Genomic DNA, 18,516 nt, shown 5'->3' on the forward strand with positions numbered 1-18,516 from the left:
GCACATGAGAGGGGGGAGGGTCAGAGGGAGAAGCAGACTCCCGGCTGAGCAGGGAGCCTGATGTGGGACTCGATCCCAGGATTCCAGGATCATGACCTGAGTCGAAGGCAGTCGCTTAACCAACTGAGCCACCCAGGCGCACCCGAGGAACCAATTTCATGGACTCCTAAGGGGAGGGTGGACTCAGGGCTCATCTGGAAGGTGTGAGAGAGGGCAGGGGAAGCAAGGGAACCCCTTCACATTTTGGGGGGTCTAATGAGGCTCAAGAATGAAGCCTGTTTCCAGTCCCTCCCACGAGTTCCCCCCATAGGATGGCCAACAGATCTTTTAAACTTTGACCTTAGTCTCTGGGTGGACCCACAGAGCAAACTGTGATGTTCAGCTGGTCTACAGGCATTCTCTACTCCTTTCTCCCTTGCCTGCCTCCTCCGTGCCTCCCCAGGCTGGCCTGGTGACACGGATATGACCAATGGGAGGAGGAGTCAGTGGGAGCCCTCTGTGAAGGCTTGTGGTTTCCTGATGAAGTGGGCAGGCCTGGTCATCACCCCCTTCCCCCCCCCCCATTTCCTGGTGTAAATTTGGATCTGGCAACGGAGCAGTGACAGTCATTTTCCAAGCCTGGGGGGAATCTGAGCTGACTTCTTAGACGCAGCAGGCACAGGGCCTAGGGCCCACGATACTTTGAGGGGCCATGACAATGTTTGAATTTCTTTTAAAGTCAGAAAGTAAAAATACAGCTTGGCTATATTAATCTTTATGCCAATGTAGTCATAAAATATAATTTTTGATATTCTTTTTTCAATAGAGGAAGGAGTCCATGAAGGCAAAAGCGCCTAAAACCCAGGAAAGTGAGGACACAGCCCAGGAGGAGGAGAGACTGTGGGAATCTCAGATATATCAGGCCTGATGTCATTATACACAGAATCCACCCCAGCAGCCTACTGCCTCCTTTCATGCGAGACATTAAAGGCCTCTTTGTCAAGCCTCCATAAATCAGGCTGTTACTCGCAGCTAAATTTATGCCCCACGAGACAGATTTCTTGTCAGGCCAAAGTCCTTTCCTTTCTTCCAAGGATGCTGAACGTACGGAAGTCAGGCCAGTTTTCTGAGATTCCTGGCATCTCAGTTAGCCAAGACTCCCACCCAGACCCATCACTCCCAAGCACTGCATTAATTCGGGATTTACCTCTAGCAGAGAATTCTGGAGCTTCACATTTAGGGCTGCTTTCTCTTCTTCCAGCTGCTTGATTTCATTTTCTGACTTCTTCTTCACTTCCTCCAACTGTGCTTCTACTTCCTAAATGATGATTAGAAGAGTTATCCACATCCAAGACATGAACGCATGGACAGGACATGTACATATTCACACCCTGCCTTATCCCAAAGGGGTTCAAAGAAGCTTACAATAAAGGTCGCAAGATACAAAATTAATCTACAGAAATCCATTGCATTTCTATCCACTAATAATGAAGCAGCAGAAAGAGAAATTAAGAAAGCAATCCCATTTACACTTGCACCAAAAAGAATAAAATACCTAGGAATAAACTTTACCAAGGAGATAAAAACCTGTACTCTGAAAACTATAAAACATTGGTGAGAAAAATTGAAGACAACCCAAACAAACAGAAAGCTAGTCTATGCTCATGGATTGGGAGAACAAATATTGTTAAAATGTCCATACTACCCAAAGCAATCTACAGGTTTAATGCAAACCCTATCAAAATACCAACAGCATTTTTCACAGAACTGGAACAAATAATCCTAAAATTTGTATAGAACCATGAAAGAACCCAAAATATCCAAAGTAATCTTGAAAAAGAAGAATAAAACTAGAGGTATCACAATCCCACATTTCAAGATTTACTTGAAAAAAAGCTGTAGTGCTTAAAACAGTATGGTACTGCCACAAAAATAGACACATAGGTCAATGGAACAGAATAGAAATCCCAGAAATAAATCCATGTTTATATGCCTCCTTGACGAAGGAGGCAAGAATATGCAATGGGAAAAAGACAGTCTCTTCAACAAATGGTGTTGGGAAAACTGGACAGCTACATGCAAAACAATGAAACTGGACCACTTTCTTACACCATACACAAAAATAAACTCAAAATGGATTAAAGACCTAAATGTGAGACCTGAAACCATAAACATCCTAGAAGAGAACACAGGCAGTAATTTCTCTGATATCAACCATAGCAACGTTCTTCTAGAGGCAAGGGAAACAAAAGCAAAAATAAACTACTGGGACTACGTCAAAATGAAAAGTTTCTACACAGCAAAGGAAACAATCAACAAAACTAAAAGACAACCTACTGAATGGGAGAAGATACTTGCAAATGACATATCCAATAAAGGATTAGTATTCAAAATATATAAAGAATATAGAACTCAGGGTGCCTGGTTGGTTCAGTTGGCAGAGCATGCAACTCTTAATCTTAGGGTTGTAGGTTCGAGCCCCACATTGAGTGTAGAGATTACTTAAAAATAAAATCTTAAAAAAATGAACACACAACATCCAAAAAACAAATAATCCATTTTAAAATGGGAAGAAGATTTGAACAGACATTTCTCCAAAGAAGATATCCAGATGACCAATAGACACATGAAAAGATGCTCAACATCACTCATCACCAGGGAAATGCAAATCAAAACCACAATGAGATATCACCTCATGCCTGTCAGAATGGCTAAAATAAAAAACACAAGGAACAACAAGTGTTGGCAAAGATGTGGAGAAAAATGAACCCTTTGTACTGTTGGTGAGAATGCAAACTGGTGCAGCCACTGTAGAAAACAGTATGGAGATCCTCAAAAAATAAAAAGTAAAATTACATATGATTTAGTAATTCAACTATTGGGTATTTACCCAAGGAATATAAAAACACCAATTCAAAGAGTTACATGAACCACTATGTTTATTGCAACATTATTTAAAAGAGTCAAATTAAGGGAAGCAGCCCATGTGTCCATTGATAGACCAATGGCTAAAGAAGATGTGGTGTATACACACACACACACACACACACACACACACACACAGAGAGAGAGAGAGAGAGAGAGAGAGAGAGAGAGAGAGAGGAATATTACTCAACCATGAAAAAGGATGAAATATTGCCATTTGCAGCAATATGGATAGATCTAGAGAATACAATGTTAAGTGAAATAAGTCAGAGTTAGAAAGACAAATACCATATGATTTCACTCATATGTGGAATTTAAGAAACAAAACAAACATACAGAGAAAAAAAAGAGACAAGCCAAAAAACAGAATCTTAACTATAGAGAACAAACAGATGGTTACCAGAGGGGAGGTGGGTGGGGGATGGGTGAAATAGGTGATGGGGATTAAAGAGTACACTTCTGGTGAGCATTAAGTAATGTAGAGAATTGCTGAATCACTATATTGTACACCTGAAACTAATATAACACTGTATGTTAACTACACTGGAATTAAAATTTAAAAAAGATTGATTTATTAATTTAAAAAGTCACTGGAATGAATAAACCCAGAGTCAGCAGCATTTTATATAAACCATTACTTTATTCCTGGCATTGATTTACTTCTGGATCTCAGCTTTTAATATTACTTAAAGGAAATAACTTCACAATTATTAAATTCTACTTCCAAGTTAAAAAAAAAAAGAAGCCTACAATAGTCATAAAATATTGTAAGAAAACACAAATTAGAAATTAACAATGGGGTGCCTGGGTGGCTTGGTTGGTTGGGCATCTGACTCGGTTTCAGCTCAGGTCATGATCTCAGGATCGTGAGATGAAGCCCATGTGGGGCTCCATGCTCAGTGAAGAGTCTATTTGGGATTCTCTACCTCCCCCTCTGACCCTCCCTCCGCTTGTGCTCTCTCTCTTTCTTGCTCAAATAAATAAAATCTTTGAGAAAAAAAAGAAATACACAAGAAATTCAAAAGAAAACAAATGTTAAGATTATACCCCAAATCTGATAAATATTGGTGGGGGGGGGGCGGCAGTGGGACATGGTAGACATCTGGGTTTAAGTTTTACAGTGTAAAGTGAGAAAAGAGAATGCTCATTACTGACACAATTCTCAGTGTTCCATAAGTCAAAAAGCCAACTACATTCTCACATGCAGGGAAATATTAAAATCAGAGCAAAATTTCCCTGGGATGACCTGGGGTTAAATGGAAACCTATCATTCACTCATTCAACCAACCAATATCAATGGAATATCTATTACATGCCAAGTATTGAAGGGGCTAGGGATACAGTCACTGTGTGCTGGTAAATGTTAAACAACTGGCTTCCAATCAATCAATCAATCAATCAAACTGCTTTGTAGCATTTGTTGATTTCCATGTATAAGTACTCCTACTATGGCCGATTTCAAGTTACTACCACGATGTCACTGAGCAGAGAGCTGGGAAAAGATGTGACACCTGCCTCTCAGGAGTCAGTAGAAGTTGGCTCTGACACACTGGAGGTAATAGTGAACAGGGTTCCCCAGTGGGGAAAACAAGTAGGAAATAGGTGATTATAATGAAATGTAGTGACAGCTATGTGAAGGTAGGATCAGTAAAAACTGGACAAAATGAGACAGGTGAATTTGGGTGGTGGAGGGGGGGAGTGATCCCCCTTAAGGGAGAGCTAGGCATTAAGGCCAAGAAGGGAAAGAATATGGAATGAATGGTGACCTAAAAAGCTGGAGAGCAGAACTGAACAGGGGAGTGGTGTGGGATGAAGCAAGAGAGGCAACCAGGAGTCCAACCACGTAGGGTCTTAAAAACCACGTGAAGGAATTTGAACTACACCATGAAGATGATAGGGGGCCTTGGGAGAGTATGAAACCAAGGTTGAGTTTTCAGAAGATCCCCCTGGAATGGAGACTGGATTCAAGGAAGTGGGGAGAAGGGATGCAGGGAGACCAGTAAGGAGATCATCGCACGGTCCAGCAAGAAATGGTGGGTGACTGGATCAGTGTGCGACCACCAAGGACAGGGGGAACTGGACATATTCCAGGGCCATCAAAGAAGTGGACGAATGGGTTTGATGACTGACTGAATGTGACACACAAAGGAGAAGTCATGTCTGACTACTGGGTTTCCGACTTGAGCATCTAAAGAGATATTGCTACTGATCACCTGGAGGACACCTGTACACTTTCTGTGGGGCCAAGTCCAGCTCAGGCCAGTGGCCCTGAGGTCAGGCACTTAGAAGAAAAGGGGGATGCAATTAGATTGTAAGGTCACATGAAGTGGACACTTAGCATGGGTATCATCTCTTCAGTAAATCGAAGATCCCTTTTGCAGGGCTTGATGTTTGGAAAGTTCATTTGCTAAAAATGACATATAAATTATCCTTTTGCTCCCAAGAACCAACAGAAACAAAGAAAAATTCTGAATTTTTAATTTCATTGATTAGCTTCTTAGTCACTGAAGCTTTTGTTGAATAAAAGTTTTGTTAAACATGCTTTCCGGTAAAGACGCTCACTAACTCTGCCAAAGTGTGCTCTCGGTCACTACAGTGTAGACGCCTGGGAGAAAGATTCCTAGCAGAAAACAAGGGCTTTTTCTAATTCTACACAGCCTAACTTCCCAGAGTCCTTGTGATCAATCACAGCTTCAGCTGTTGCCTTGACAAATGGACCTAAAGTGAAAAAAAAATGTCACCAGATGGAAAGAGCTGACTTCATTAGTGATTTTTGGCACCTGGAAGCTTCATTTTAGGTGCAGAATAATGTAGTTTTCTGTCAGAAGACAAACAGCTCTGGGTCATCTCGAGAACACAGATTGGGAGGAAAGCATGCTTATATCCAGCTCAGTCCAAAGTGACCCTGAGGATTTCAACAGGAAACTTTAATAATCTCCTAGCTAGGCAAAGAGAAAAAAACACAACTACAAGGATATGAACATGAGGGAAAAGGAGACTAGTGCTTTCAAATCTAAAAACTGCAGCATGCCATTCCATACCTGGAACAGGGTTCCATGGGCCATTAATTTCCAGAAGTCACAGAGCACTTCCAGAAACTGTTCTTCTGAACTCTCATGGTACTCAGGGAAAAAGCTTTATTGCATCCGTTTCACATGGAAGAAATCCCATGAGGTAAAAGTAGGACTCACACCCACCTTCTGCTTCCTTGTCTAGACTGTCCACAATTACAGGTAATTTAAAAAATAGACATATGGAATTTGAGGCCCATGTTGGGTGTAGAGATTACTTAAATAAATAAACTTTAAAAAAAAGGGGGAGGAAGACACATGAAGGAGCCACAGTGATGGGAGCAAGAAATGAGCAACCACAGAAAATTACTAGATTTCAATTGGTGCTTTAAAGGAAAACACGTTGAGGTGGCTCAGTGGTTAAGCGTGGACTTTTGTTTTCAGCTCAGGTCATGATCTCATGATCCTGAGATCGAGCCCCAAGTCGGGCTCCACACTCAGTGCGGAGTCTGCTTGAGATTTTCTCTCTCCCTCTGCCCCTCCCCTGACTCACACACTCACTGTTTCATTCTCTCTTTCTAAAGTAAATAAATACAATAAATCTTTAAAAAATTAAAGGAAAACGAAACATGCTAACTTTTTTCAGGAAGAAAAATTACTATTTGGAATGCCTCTGCCTGCTGCTCCCCCTGCTTGTGTGTGCTCTATCAAATAAATAAATAAATGATCTTTTTAAAAAATCTATACTTTCAACAAGCTAATATTCATAATGTCCAGCATCCAATCAAATATTACTAACAGAGGCTGCAGGGGCCCGAAATGCAAATGCTGGGGGATCACACAGAGAACCAGCCAAGAGGGACATGAGGGCACCGGAGAGCCACCTCGCCCCACCAGCCCTGCTGGCCTGAGGAGCTGGGCTGGAAGGCAGGTAGGATAGGTGCCCGCTCCCTGTCTTTGTGAAGCTCCCAGAGTCTAGAAGGCAGCCGCAACGTGTGACTGTGGGCCCCTGGGAGCTGGGGCTTCATGACGCCTGACACCTGTGGTCTTTCTGTCCTGAGGCTTCCTCTGCCCCAGGAACTTGTCTCCATTTGGATTCAATGTGTGGTTCACCCAACAACAGAGCAGGCCCACACTGGGTCCAGGGCAGTGCCCTGACCTGTTCACCGGCACAATGCTTTCAGGTATAGGTGCTGAATAAACATTTGGGGGTCAGTGTGGGACCCATGGATGAATAGCTATTGTTCAAATATTACTTTATACTGGATAGCCCTAGATTTAGTTTGGCTGTTTCTTTAAATGTGACCTGCCCTAAAGAACGATGCATTCATTAGTAGAAAATAGCTACTGGGCACCAACTAGATTGAGGGGTTCAGTCCCTGTGCCCACCAAGGTCACTTTTTAGAGGACGGATCACAGTCAAATGAAGCAATCACAATGGCTCTTAAAGCCTACTGGGACCATTGTGTGAGTTCAGGGGATGGATGGACCAGGCTAGGCAATGGGCTACTTTGTGGGGGGAGGCTTTCTCTGTGGGAATTCTCATCAGCATGGAGATGAAGAGGAGCACTCCAGGGGAGGTGGCCAGCAAAGGAGGGGGTGACACAAAGGCCTGGGAAACTCCCCAGGGTTGGGTGGAGTGAGAAGCATGTGTCCTGGAAGCCATAAACCCAAATAGGGCCCAGCAGGATGCAGCAGACATGCTTAGCCATTGCTCAGGCTCCCCGGTTGGAGGAGGGGAGGGTGTGGAGAACAGCTGCTGGGTCCAGGGGAGCACAGCCAAGGTGATGGGCATTCTGGGAGGAGGGAGCTCAGGAGGACACTTTGGTTTGGGGCATGAGCAAGTGGGAGAATGGGATCACTTGCTGACAGGGACTCAGGGTGACCCTCTCTGGATTTGCACACCATTGTCCCAAAGCGTTTCCTTCATTTTTCATAGTGGAAAACATGTCTACAAAGCCCTCTACAAGTGCTGTGCAGCCAGGCTCCCTTCGGGCTAACTGTCCTGCAACAGCTGCAGAACACTGTTTCCTGCAGGCCAGCCCAGGGCATCTCTGAGCTGCACCCAAGCCACCCCCTCCCCCGCCCACCACCCTGCAGTCCAGTCCTTCCACCACTGCCACACTGAGGGGCATGGCACAAACAGGGTGAGCTCATCTTCAGTTTTCTTTTGTGGAACCGAAATGCCTGACCTTGAGAGTGTGGTTCAGGCCATCGCTTACATTTCAAAAAACCCACTTCTGTGCAGGAAAACTTTCAGGGTTATTTTCGGCAAAAGAATTTCCCAAAGATACATATTCATTAGCCCTGAGTGAATGAACTCCTGTGTCTGTGGGGCCAGACATGATGGGGCGTATCGGCAGGCGTTCTGGGTGTAGACTGATTCGGGTTGAAATGCCCGATCCCTGCTTTGGGAAGCATGCGGATACTCCCCTCATTCTGTCTAATTGGGGGTGGCGTGAAAAGTCAAATTACTGCAGCAGTTCTGTGTCACCTGGGTTCTTCAGTGCCAGGGGAGGGGCTGGCCTTGGCTAACCTGAGCAAGAGGGTGGCAGGTACTTGGGGCTTACCGCTGGGCCAGGCCTCAGGATGGTCCTGGGTGGCTGCCTGGAGGAAGAACCCTGCATGAGACCCCTGGTCCTGGAGTCCCTGGGGGAGTGCCCAGGTGGATGTGCGAGGACCCCAGGCTGACGTGGAGGAAGGAGAGACTGACCTTTGGGGCTTCCAGGTGGGCTGACCACCAGGCTTCTCTTCCCCTCTAACTACACTTTGGTGATGGGAATGAGGGCAGAGGTCATTCCCAAGCAGGAAATTGGGAGGAGTGGGTAGGGACAGGAATGAGTGTCCCATCTGTGGTCAGTGTAGTGCGCCAGCCCATTGGCAGAGCCAGTCCATCCATCCTCAGGGCTTGAATCCTGGTCCAGGCTCCCTCTGGGGGGTGGGGAGTGGTGTTGGGTAGATGAGGCCTAGGATGAGGATACTAGTAGGACAGGGCTACTTTGATCTAAGTTTTGAGCAAGTCCTACATCAATACCAACCATCCCGGTAAGCCCATCCCTACTGATTTCCACCAGTAGCGTACACTAAATTTCTCAAATGTCCTCAACACACAGAAGCAGACACTGTCTGAGGATTCCCCACTCCCAACCAGAGTTTTGGTCACTACAAAGTTCTCATCCATCCTTAGGAATAAATACAGCAAGCAACATGTTTTTAGTTGTCATGTCCTCATTGCTGTCTGCAGGGAAGACTGCCATGATCATGTGACTTTCCACACCGTTTGCCCTCTAATTTCCCAGTCGTGTCTGGCCAGGCTGAGCAGCTGTAGTTCTGGCCACGCTTTGATTTGCTCCTTCTGGTTTGGGCCATAGCTGCGGGCTGCACTTGCTAGCCACACTTCTGTAGACCCACCACCCACTGACACACCAGGTTTAAGAAGATCCAGAGTCTCTTAACACTCAAATTATCCAAGATATAATTAAGAACAGTCGTCATACCAAGGACCAGGAAAATGTCATCTTGAATAAGTTAGACAATCCAAAGACCCCCAACACCGAGATGACACAAGTTTGGGGATTTCCTGATGAATCTTAAAGTAGCCATCATAATAATGCTTCAAGAAGCAATCATAAACATGCTTGAAACAAAAGAAAAACAGTCTCAGCAAAGAAACAGAAGATACAAAGAAGAACTAAGTTGAAAATTAAGAACTGAAAAAGCACAATAACTGAAACTTTAAAAACACAGTAAATAGGCTCAATATAGCATAATGGAGAGGGATCTAGAGGAGAGTCATAAACATGAAAACAGAACAATAGAAATGACCTCATCTGAACAACAGAGACAAAATGACTGGAAACAAAAAAGAAAAAGGAAGAAAGAACAGAACCTGTGAAAAGGTAGCAAAAATTGTAACATTTGTGTGACTGGAATCCAAGAATGAGAAAAGAAAAAAAAGTGGGAGTTAAAAAGTATTTCAAGAAAAAATGGGGGATGCCTGGGTGGCTCAGCTGGTTAAGCATCTGCTTTCGGCTCATGTCATGCATGGTCTCAGGGTCCTGGGATCGAATGCCGCATCGGGCTTCTTGCTCAGTGCAGAGCCTGCTTCTCCCTCTGCCTGCCACTCCCCCTGCTTGAGCACTCCCTCTCTCTCCCTCTGACAAATAAATAAATAGAATCTTAAAAAAAATGGATGATAATCTCCCAAATTTGGCAAAAGATATAAACCTAATAATTCAAGAAACTGAGCAAAAACCAAACAGGATAAACCTAAAGAAATCCACACACATGTTACAGACTAAATTGTGTCTTCCCCAAATTCCTATGTTGCAGTCCTAAACCCCCATGCATTTGGAGGTGGGGCCTCTGCAGGTAATTAAGTTGAGATTAGGTCATGAGGGTGGGTCCTTCATGATGGGGTGAGCATCCTTATAAAAGACACCAGAGAGCTCTTGCCCTCTCTCCATGCACATGCACAAAGGAGAGGTCATGTGAGCACACAGTGAGAAGGCAGCTGTCTGCAAGCTAGGAAGAGGGCCCTTCACAGAACCTGACCATACTGGCAGCCTGATGATGGACCTCTAGCCACCAGAACTGTGAGAAAATTAATACCTGTTGTTTAAGCCCATAGGGCTTGGTGAGTTCTTAGACATGGCACTAAAAGCATGATCCATAAAAGAAAACACTTGATAAACCGGATTTTAGCAAACATATAAACTTTGGGGTGCCCAGTGGTACAGTTGGTTAAGCATCTGACTCTTGGTTTCAGCTCAGGTCATGATCTCAGGGTCATGGGATCGGGCTCTGTAGAGTCTACTTGAGATTTTCTCTTTCCCTCTCCCTTTGCCCTCCCCCCTCAAATAATAAAAAAATCTTTTTTTAAAAAAAGTAAAAACTTTTGCCCTATTAAAGATCCTGTTAGGAGAATGAAAAGAGAAGCTACAGAAGAGGAGAACATATTTGCGAACCACGTATCTGACAAAAATGTGTATGTAGAATATACAAAGATCTCTCAAAACTCAACAGGGAAAAAACCCCCCGAACTATCCAATAGAAAATGGGCAAAAGACATGAACAGACATTTCACCAAACAGAGTATACGGATGGCAAATAAGTACATGAAAAGATATTCAACAACACTAGCCATTAGGGAAATGCAAATGAAAACCTTTATATCACTACCTACCTGGTAGGACAGCTGGTTAAAATAAACAGTGAAAACATCAAATGCTGGAGAGAATGTGGATCTCTCACTCATTACTAGTGAGAATGTAAATGCTACAGTTGCTCTAGTAAGATAGTTTGATACGTTCTTCAAAAGCTAAACATAAACTCTATAACCCAGCAATCATGCTCCTGGACATTTATCCCAGAGAATGAAAAATTAAATTCACACAAAACACTGTGCACAAATGTTCACTGCAAGTTTATATGTGTAATAGCCTTAAGACTGGAAACAACCAAAATGTCCCCCAAAGGTGAACGGGTGAACAAACTATAGTGTGTCCATAACATGGAATCCAACTCAGCAATAAAAAAAAAAGAACTACTGATGCACCAACTTGGCTGGATCTCAGGGGCATTATGCTGAGTGAAAACAAAAAAACCAACCACCCTCAAAAGGTCACCGCTGTAGGATTTCACTCATGTAACATTCTCAAAAGAACAAAACTCTCAAGATGTAGAACAGATTGGCAGTGGCTACAGGCAGGAATTGTGGGGACAAAGGTGGGTGCCTGAGGGAGATCTTCATGCTCACAGAGCAGTTCTGCGCCTGGGCTGTGCTGTGGCTTACGTGAATGAACACAATACAATGGTAGAACGAGACACGCACATCATGCCCATGTCAGTTTCCTGGTGTTAACACTGTTCTGCGGTGATGTAAGATGTTACCACTGGGGTAAAATGGGTAATAGGTGCCTTTATGAAGGGACCTTTCTATACTACCTGCAGCTTCCTGTGGATCTATAAATCCATCCATCCATCCATCCATCCATCCATCCATCCATCCATCCATCCTAAGGCCATACCTGTCCACACGTTCCAAAATAGCTCCCTAAAGCTAGCCTTCCCACCCTGGCTCTCTGGAGCTCAAGGCTTCCCTGTGGGCCCAGTGGCCCCACCCTATGGGTGCCAGGCAGTGGTGGAGGAGGAAGGAGGGGTCTAGTGCTGGGCTGTGGCTGGGCTGGTGCTGGGCTGGGGCAGTCCGGGACCAACAGCACAGAGAAGGACAGGTGTGGGGCAGAGGCAGCACCCAGAGCACCCTCCTCCCAGAGCTGATGCTCTGCCTTCAGGAAGGAAAAGGCCAAGATAAGGAGCCGGCTCACAGTGAACCCTCCCGCCCTCATTCCCTCCCATCCTCCTCAGGACTCCATCTGTCCCCCTGATCCTGCAGATCCCCTCCCCAATCTGCCATCTCCTGCCTCCCACTCACCCCCTGACCTGCACCACCACCTCAGTTGTCTGCGTTTTACAGATGAAGGAACTAGGGACGCGGAAGAGGTGAGCAGCTGCAGATCACACCCCCAAAGTGGTGTCCAGCCCCTTCATCTCCAAGAAGCTGCTATGTCTGGGGCCCTGGGGGCGCAGGTGAGCTGGGTCTGAGCAGCTGAGCAGAGGATGTTCTCAATGCTGGATCACGGAAGTGATCCAGTCGCCCCTCAGGTCCCAGTTACCTGAACTCTACCACCCTCCCCACTGGCTCCTACAACCAACAACCCTCAAAATGGCTCAGACACCACCCGTCTTAGAAGCACAAGCTTGCCTCTCTCTCACCCAAATCTCTGTCAAGTTCACCCTGCCCACCCCCCGCCCGTACCCAGCTTCTTCACGACTCTCCTTAGTTTACCCCCGGTTGCTAGGAACGCATTGATTTGAACACCCCCTGGGGGCCACAACTTCAGGCTCTCCACCTCCACCTTGGCTGGAGCTGCAGGTGGGCCCCAGCTCACTGGGATCCACACCTCCCTTGAGCTCCCACCCCACTGCCCCTGGAGCTGGAGGGGCCCAGCCTGGAGCCTGGGTTTCCTCCTCCCTCCCCATACCCCCACATCCAATTCATCACCAATTCTCAGCTCTGCCTCTTGGAAGTGGCCACCTCCCTCCAGGTCCACAGACACTCCCCTGTTTCCCAGATGCACCTGTTCCCACCTGTCTCCTGCTCTGCCTTGTTACCTCCATCCAGCCCCACAGCTAGAGCAGCCAGAGCGAATCCCACATCTCTCCCCACAAATCCTTGCTTCCTTGGCTCAGAGCACACAGCCCACCATCCTGCCCCTTTCCAGTCTCTACCTACCGCCCTCACCCCACACCACCTCCCCCAGAGACAGGGAATGGTCTCCCTCTCTGGCCTTCTCCACCCTGGTCTTCACCTCACATGTGCTCTTCGAAGTCTGCATCCATCGGGAGCCTGCAGCTGAGAAGCACTTGCTGCTGTGGCCGGAGTCTGCAGCCGTAACATCAGGGTCCAAACCCAAGGTTTGCCACCAACTGGCTGTGAGACCTTGGACCAGAGATGGTCTCTGCAGAATTACTGTGTGAGGACCTTCTGCTTCTCTTTTATTATCAGAATGGCACCCACCTCAGTGGCTGGCTTTGAGATCTAGAGGAGTCCACGTGTATGAAAGTGTTTGAGAGGGACAGGCAGGCTGTGCTCAGTGGCAGTTCTCCACGGAGAGCCAGGGCGACCCCTGCCCACCTTCTGGGGAATACAGTGACTCATGAGGCATGGTGGTGCCCACAATTCCAGCGCGTGCATTGAGATCACCCAGGGATTGTTCATCTCAAATCAATTATTTTAAATCATTTATTTAGAGTTCCTAGAAATCCTGAAATTCGTGTCACCTCCCACTCCAGGACGTGATCCCCAATCCACCCCAGCTCCTTCTCTACGCCCTCCTGGGTGGCCATAGGTGGGGATATCGCCGTTTCCATGGGCCAACACTTCCAGGAAGCCATGCATGCTGCTGAAAAAGCTCTCAGCTCACGAACATCGGCTTGCCTCTGACCCCACAGCTTAGCCTGTTCTTGTAAGGCCTCCACTCCCCCTGCAGGTGGGAGCACCGGTCGTGAGCCTGGAGAGGCTCAGCCGATGACTCCTCCACACTGGCCTGGGTCTGCTCTGGAACTTGCTCTCAGCCTCCTCTGCATCTCAGGCCGTGGCCAGGGAGGCCTGGCTCTCGGGCAAGGTGTTCTTTAATTCTTGTGACACCCAGTGACAAAGCAGACTTCTCAATCTCTCGTTTTCTTCTTCCACGTTAAGAGCACATCTTTTAGCTCAGACACTTTCTGAAAGAGAGATTTATTCCTTTCCCTCCTTGTATTAAAAGCTTCCTTCATAAATTCAGACTTTCTGACGAACACTGCCAAAGATTTATCGATGCGTTTCATTTCCAGGGGCAACTCTTTCAGCTTTCAGTCTATCTCAGTTAAGGCACGCTCCTTCCGAAGAGAACCCCCCACAAGATGTAGGCTCCCCAAATGGTGTGCCACTGCGATACCAGGCTGGAGTTGGTTCCAGGCCAGAGGGCTGAGGGCCATGGCCCACCAGTAGGTCCACACAGTGACGTAACGTGGGGAATGCAGTCTGAGTGGTTCCAAGCACTGGTCGGTCAGACCTCGGCATTCAGGCACAACTCCGCGACATTTGGGAGGCAGCCTCCAACAGGGGGAGGAGCCTCTACCTTTGCAGACAGCCTCTGTCCTGGCTCCTCCATTGGAAGACAGATGTCCCGGGGACTCATTTTCCCTGCACTAAGCTCTTGGTCAGCCAGGCATCCAAGGGAATCTTTGGCCCCATGCTGAGTTGGGTGGAATTCCTGGCCTGTCGAGTGTCTGGTAGACTCACTCACCTTTCGCTGAGCCGGGGTGGCAGGGCTCCCAGTTGGGCAGGGGTCCAGGGGACTCTTTTGCCCTGTGGTGAGCTGGGTCAGAGGGCTCCCTCTGCTTGGAGGGTTTGCGTTCAGTCGATTGTCCAGGGGACTTGCTTATCCAATGCTGAGTGGGGTGGGAGAGTTCCCTGGGTGTCCCTGGGCCTCATTTGCCCTGTGTTGAGCCAAGTCAAAGGTCTCCCAGTCACTTGGGTATACAGGGGCTCATTTGCCCTGAACTAAGCCAGGTTATAGGGCTCACAGTCAGAAGGCTCCCAAACGGCGGTGTCTGGGAGGCTCACTTTGCTCTATGCTGAACTGTATCAGTGGGCTCGAAGTTGTCTGGGTGGCCGGGGGACTCATTTGCCCTTTGCTGACTGGTAGGAGAGCTTCTGGTCTGCAGTGTGTCCGGGGAACTCATTCACCCTGTGTTGAACTGGGTGGGATGGCTTCCGGCTGGAGGGCTCCTAGTCCATCAGATGTCTGGGGAATTCATCTGCCCCATTCTAAGTGGGGTCAGAGTACTCCTGGTCCAAGAGCACTCAGTCAGCTTGCTGTCCTGGGGACTCTTTGCCCTGTGCTAAGTTGGTTCAGAGAATTCCCCATCAGCGAGGTGTCCAGGGAATTAATTTGCTCTGTGCTGAACTGGGTCGATGGGCTCCTGGTGGACCCAGTGTCTGGGGGACTCCATAGCCCTGTGTTAAATTGGTTCAGACAATCCCCATTGGCCAAGGGTCTGGGGGACTTGTTTGCCTTGTGCTGATCTGGGTCAGAAAGCTTGTGAATGGCTAGATGTCTGGGGGATTAGTTCACCCTGTGATGAGCTGGGTCACAGGGCTCCTGGTTGGCTTGGTGTCTGGAGGACTCAAATGCCCTGTGCTCTGCTGGGTTGAGGGCTCCCAGTTGGAGGGCTCTCGGTGAGTCCAGTGTCTAGGCAACTCATTTGCTCCATGCTGAGCTGGGTCAGAGGACTTGTGGTACAAGGGCACTCAGCTGATTCACTATCCTGAGGATTTACTGCCCTATGCTGAGTTGGTTTTGGAGAATTCCCCATCATCTGAAGGTCCAGGAGATTTGGTTGCCTAGTGATGATCTGGGTCAGTGAGCTCCTGGTCGAAGGGTTCTTTGTTGGCCCATCTGGAAGACTCAATTGTCCTATGCTCTGTTGATTTGGAGGGCTCCCAGTCAGCCTAGCATCCTGGAGACTTGTTGGCCCCATCCTGAGTTGGGTCAGAGACGTCCCCATCAGCTATATTTCTGGGAGATTCTCTCACTCTGCGCTGTGGGGTTGGTGTGTTCACACTTCACTATGTGTCTAGAGGATTAGTTTTTCCTGTGCTGACCCTGGACACAAGGCTCCAGTTCAGCAGAATGTCCAGGGGACCTTCAGGACATACCACTGGCTTCCCTGTGCCGAGCCAGGCTATGACCCCAGAGGACTAGAGGAGCTTTGCCCGACTGGGTGAGGGTCCACTGAACTGTGATTCTCAGAGCCCCCCACCTTTCTGCCAAACGGGACTGAGTAATTGGGTGGTCTGGCCAGTCCTGCAGTGGGGCCTGGGTCCAGGTGGTGCTGAGTGCTGGCAAAAGGACTCACGGGACCCCAGAGGGGCAGAAAGGTAGACGTGAACATGAAGTGGAGTGAAGAGTGTGGGTGAGAGGCTGGGGCAGGACCATTTAGGGGAGAAGTTGCCATTAGCAGGAATGGAGAACCGTGAAGCATACCCCAGTCATAGCTGCCTGATGGAGGAGCCCTCTCTCCCTCCAGCAGTGCCTTGGGCATGCGCTGGATTTTTCTAACAGCCAGGGTTCATCCCAGCTCCTCGTGAGGGTGCCACTGTGCCCCAGCCAATCACCAGGGGGCTCTCAGCTTGGCCTTGCTCATGTGGCCAATCACCAGGCAACTCAGCTGGCCATCACCAGGTGGTTCTCACTGTGCCCCAACTGACGTCATCGTCTGGACTCCATGTTTTTAAAGGAAAATATATTAACTTGTTTTGAGAAGAAACGTTACTATTTGGAATGTATTTATTTATTTAGTTATTTTAATTTTACTTTATTGTTATGTTAGTCACCATACAATACATCATTAGTTTTTGATGTAGAGATCCACGATTCATTGATTTCGTATAACACCCAGTGCTACATGCAGTACGTGCCCTCCTTAATACCCATCGCTGGGCTAACCCATCCCCCCACCCCCTCCCCTCTAAAACCCTCAGTTTGTTTCTCGGGTACATAGTCTCTCATGGTTCGTCTCCCCCTTTGATTCCCCTTCTTCATTTTTCCCTTCCTTCTCCCAATGTCCTCCATGCTATTCCTTATGTTCCATAAATAAGTGAAACCATATGATAATTGACTTTCTCTGCTTGACTTATTTCACTTAGCATAATCTCCTCCAGTCCCATCCATGTTGATGTAAAAGTTGGGTATCCATCCTTTCTGATGGCTGAGTAATATTCCATTGTATATACGGACCACATCTTCTTTATCCATTCATCTGTTGAAGGGCATCTTGGCTCTTTCCACAGTTTGGCTATTGCGGACATTGCTGCTATGAACACTGGGGTGCATATGCCCCTTCTTTTAACTACATCTGTGTCTTTGGGGTAAATACCCAGGAGTGCAATTACTGGGTCATAGGGTAGCTTTATTTTTAATTTTCTGAGGCACCTCCACACTGTTTTCCAAAGTGGCTGTACCAACTTGCATTCCCACCAACAGTGTAAGAGGGTTCCCCTTTCTCCACAACCTCTCCAACATTTGTTGTTTCCTGCCTTGTCAATTTTTGCCATTCTAACTGGTGTAAGGTGGTATCTCAGCGTGGTTTTGATTTGGATTTCCCTGATGGCTAATGATGATGAACATTTTTTCATGTGTCTGTTAGCCATTCTTTGGAGAAATGTCTGTTCATGTCTTCTGCCCATTTTTTTGACTTGATTATTTGTGTTTTGAGTGTTGAGTTTGAGAAGTTCTTTATAGATCTTAGATATCAGCCCTTTGTCTGTAGTGTCATTTGCAAATATCTTCTCCCATTCTGTGGGTTGCCTCTTTGTTTTGTTGACTGTTTCCTTTGCTGTGCAGAAGCTTTTTATCTTGGTGAAGTCCCAAAAGTTCATTTTTGCTTTTGTTTCACTAGCCTTTGGAGATGTATCTTGAAAGAAGTTGCTGTGGCCAATGTCAAAGAGGTTACTGCCTATGTTCTCCTCTAGGATTTTGATGGATTCCTGTCTCACGTTGAGGTCTTTCATCCATCTTGAGTTTATCTTTGCGTATGGTGTTAGAGAATGATCGAGTTTCATTCTTCTGTATATAGCCGTCCAATTTTCCCAGCACCATTTATTGAAGAGATTGTCTTTTTTCCATTGCATATTTTTTCCTGCTTTATCGAAGATTATTTGACCATAGAGTTGAGGGTCCATATCTGGGCTCTCTATTCTGTTCCATTGGTCTACATGTCTGTTTTTGTGCCAGTACCATGCTGTCTTGGTGATCACTGCTTTGTAATATAGCTTGAAATCAGGCAACGTGATGCCCCCAGCTTTGTTTTTCTTTTTCAACATTTCCTTGGTGATTTGGGGTCTTTTCTGATTCCATACAGGTTTTAGGATTGCCTGTTCTAGCCCTTTGAAAAATGTCATTGGAATTTTGATCGGGATGGCATTGAAGGTATAGATTGCTCTGGGTAGCATAGACATTTTAACAATGTTTATTCTTCCAATTCATGAGCATGG

The 18,516-nt window shown here is 46.7% G+C and overlaps 1 protein-coding gene across 3 annotated transcripts in view; it reads right to left on the bottom strand.

Moving 5' to 3' along the window:
- The window catches only part of FAM184B (family with sequence similarity 184 member B), a 163,541-nt gene that overhangs the window by 50,950 nt on the left and 94,075 nt on the right, over positions 1-18,516 (bottom strand). For all 3 annotated transcript variants that reach the window (XM_032400064.1, XM_032400065.1, XM_032400063.1), the window contains one exon: positions 1,187-1,297. In XM_032400064.1, the coding sequence (XP_032255955.1) occupies positions 1,187-1,297 (111 nt within the window). The remainder of the gene's footprint in view (positions 1-1,186; positions 1,298-18,516) is intronic.

The sequence above is a fragment of the Phoca vitulina genome, unplaced genomic scaffold, assembly GCF_004348235.1.
Source record: "Phoca vitulina isolate PV1807 unplaced genomic scaffold, GSC_HSeal_1.0 scaffold3, whole genome shotgun sequence".
NCBI classification, from domain to species: domain Eukaryota; kingdom Metazoa; phylum Chordata; class Mammalia; order Carnivora; family Phocidae; genus Phoca; species Phoca vitulina.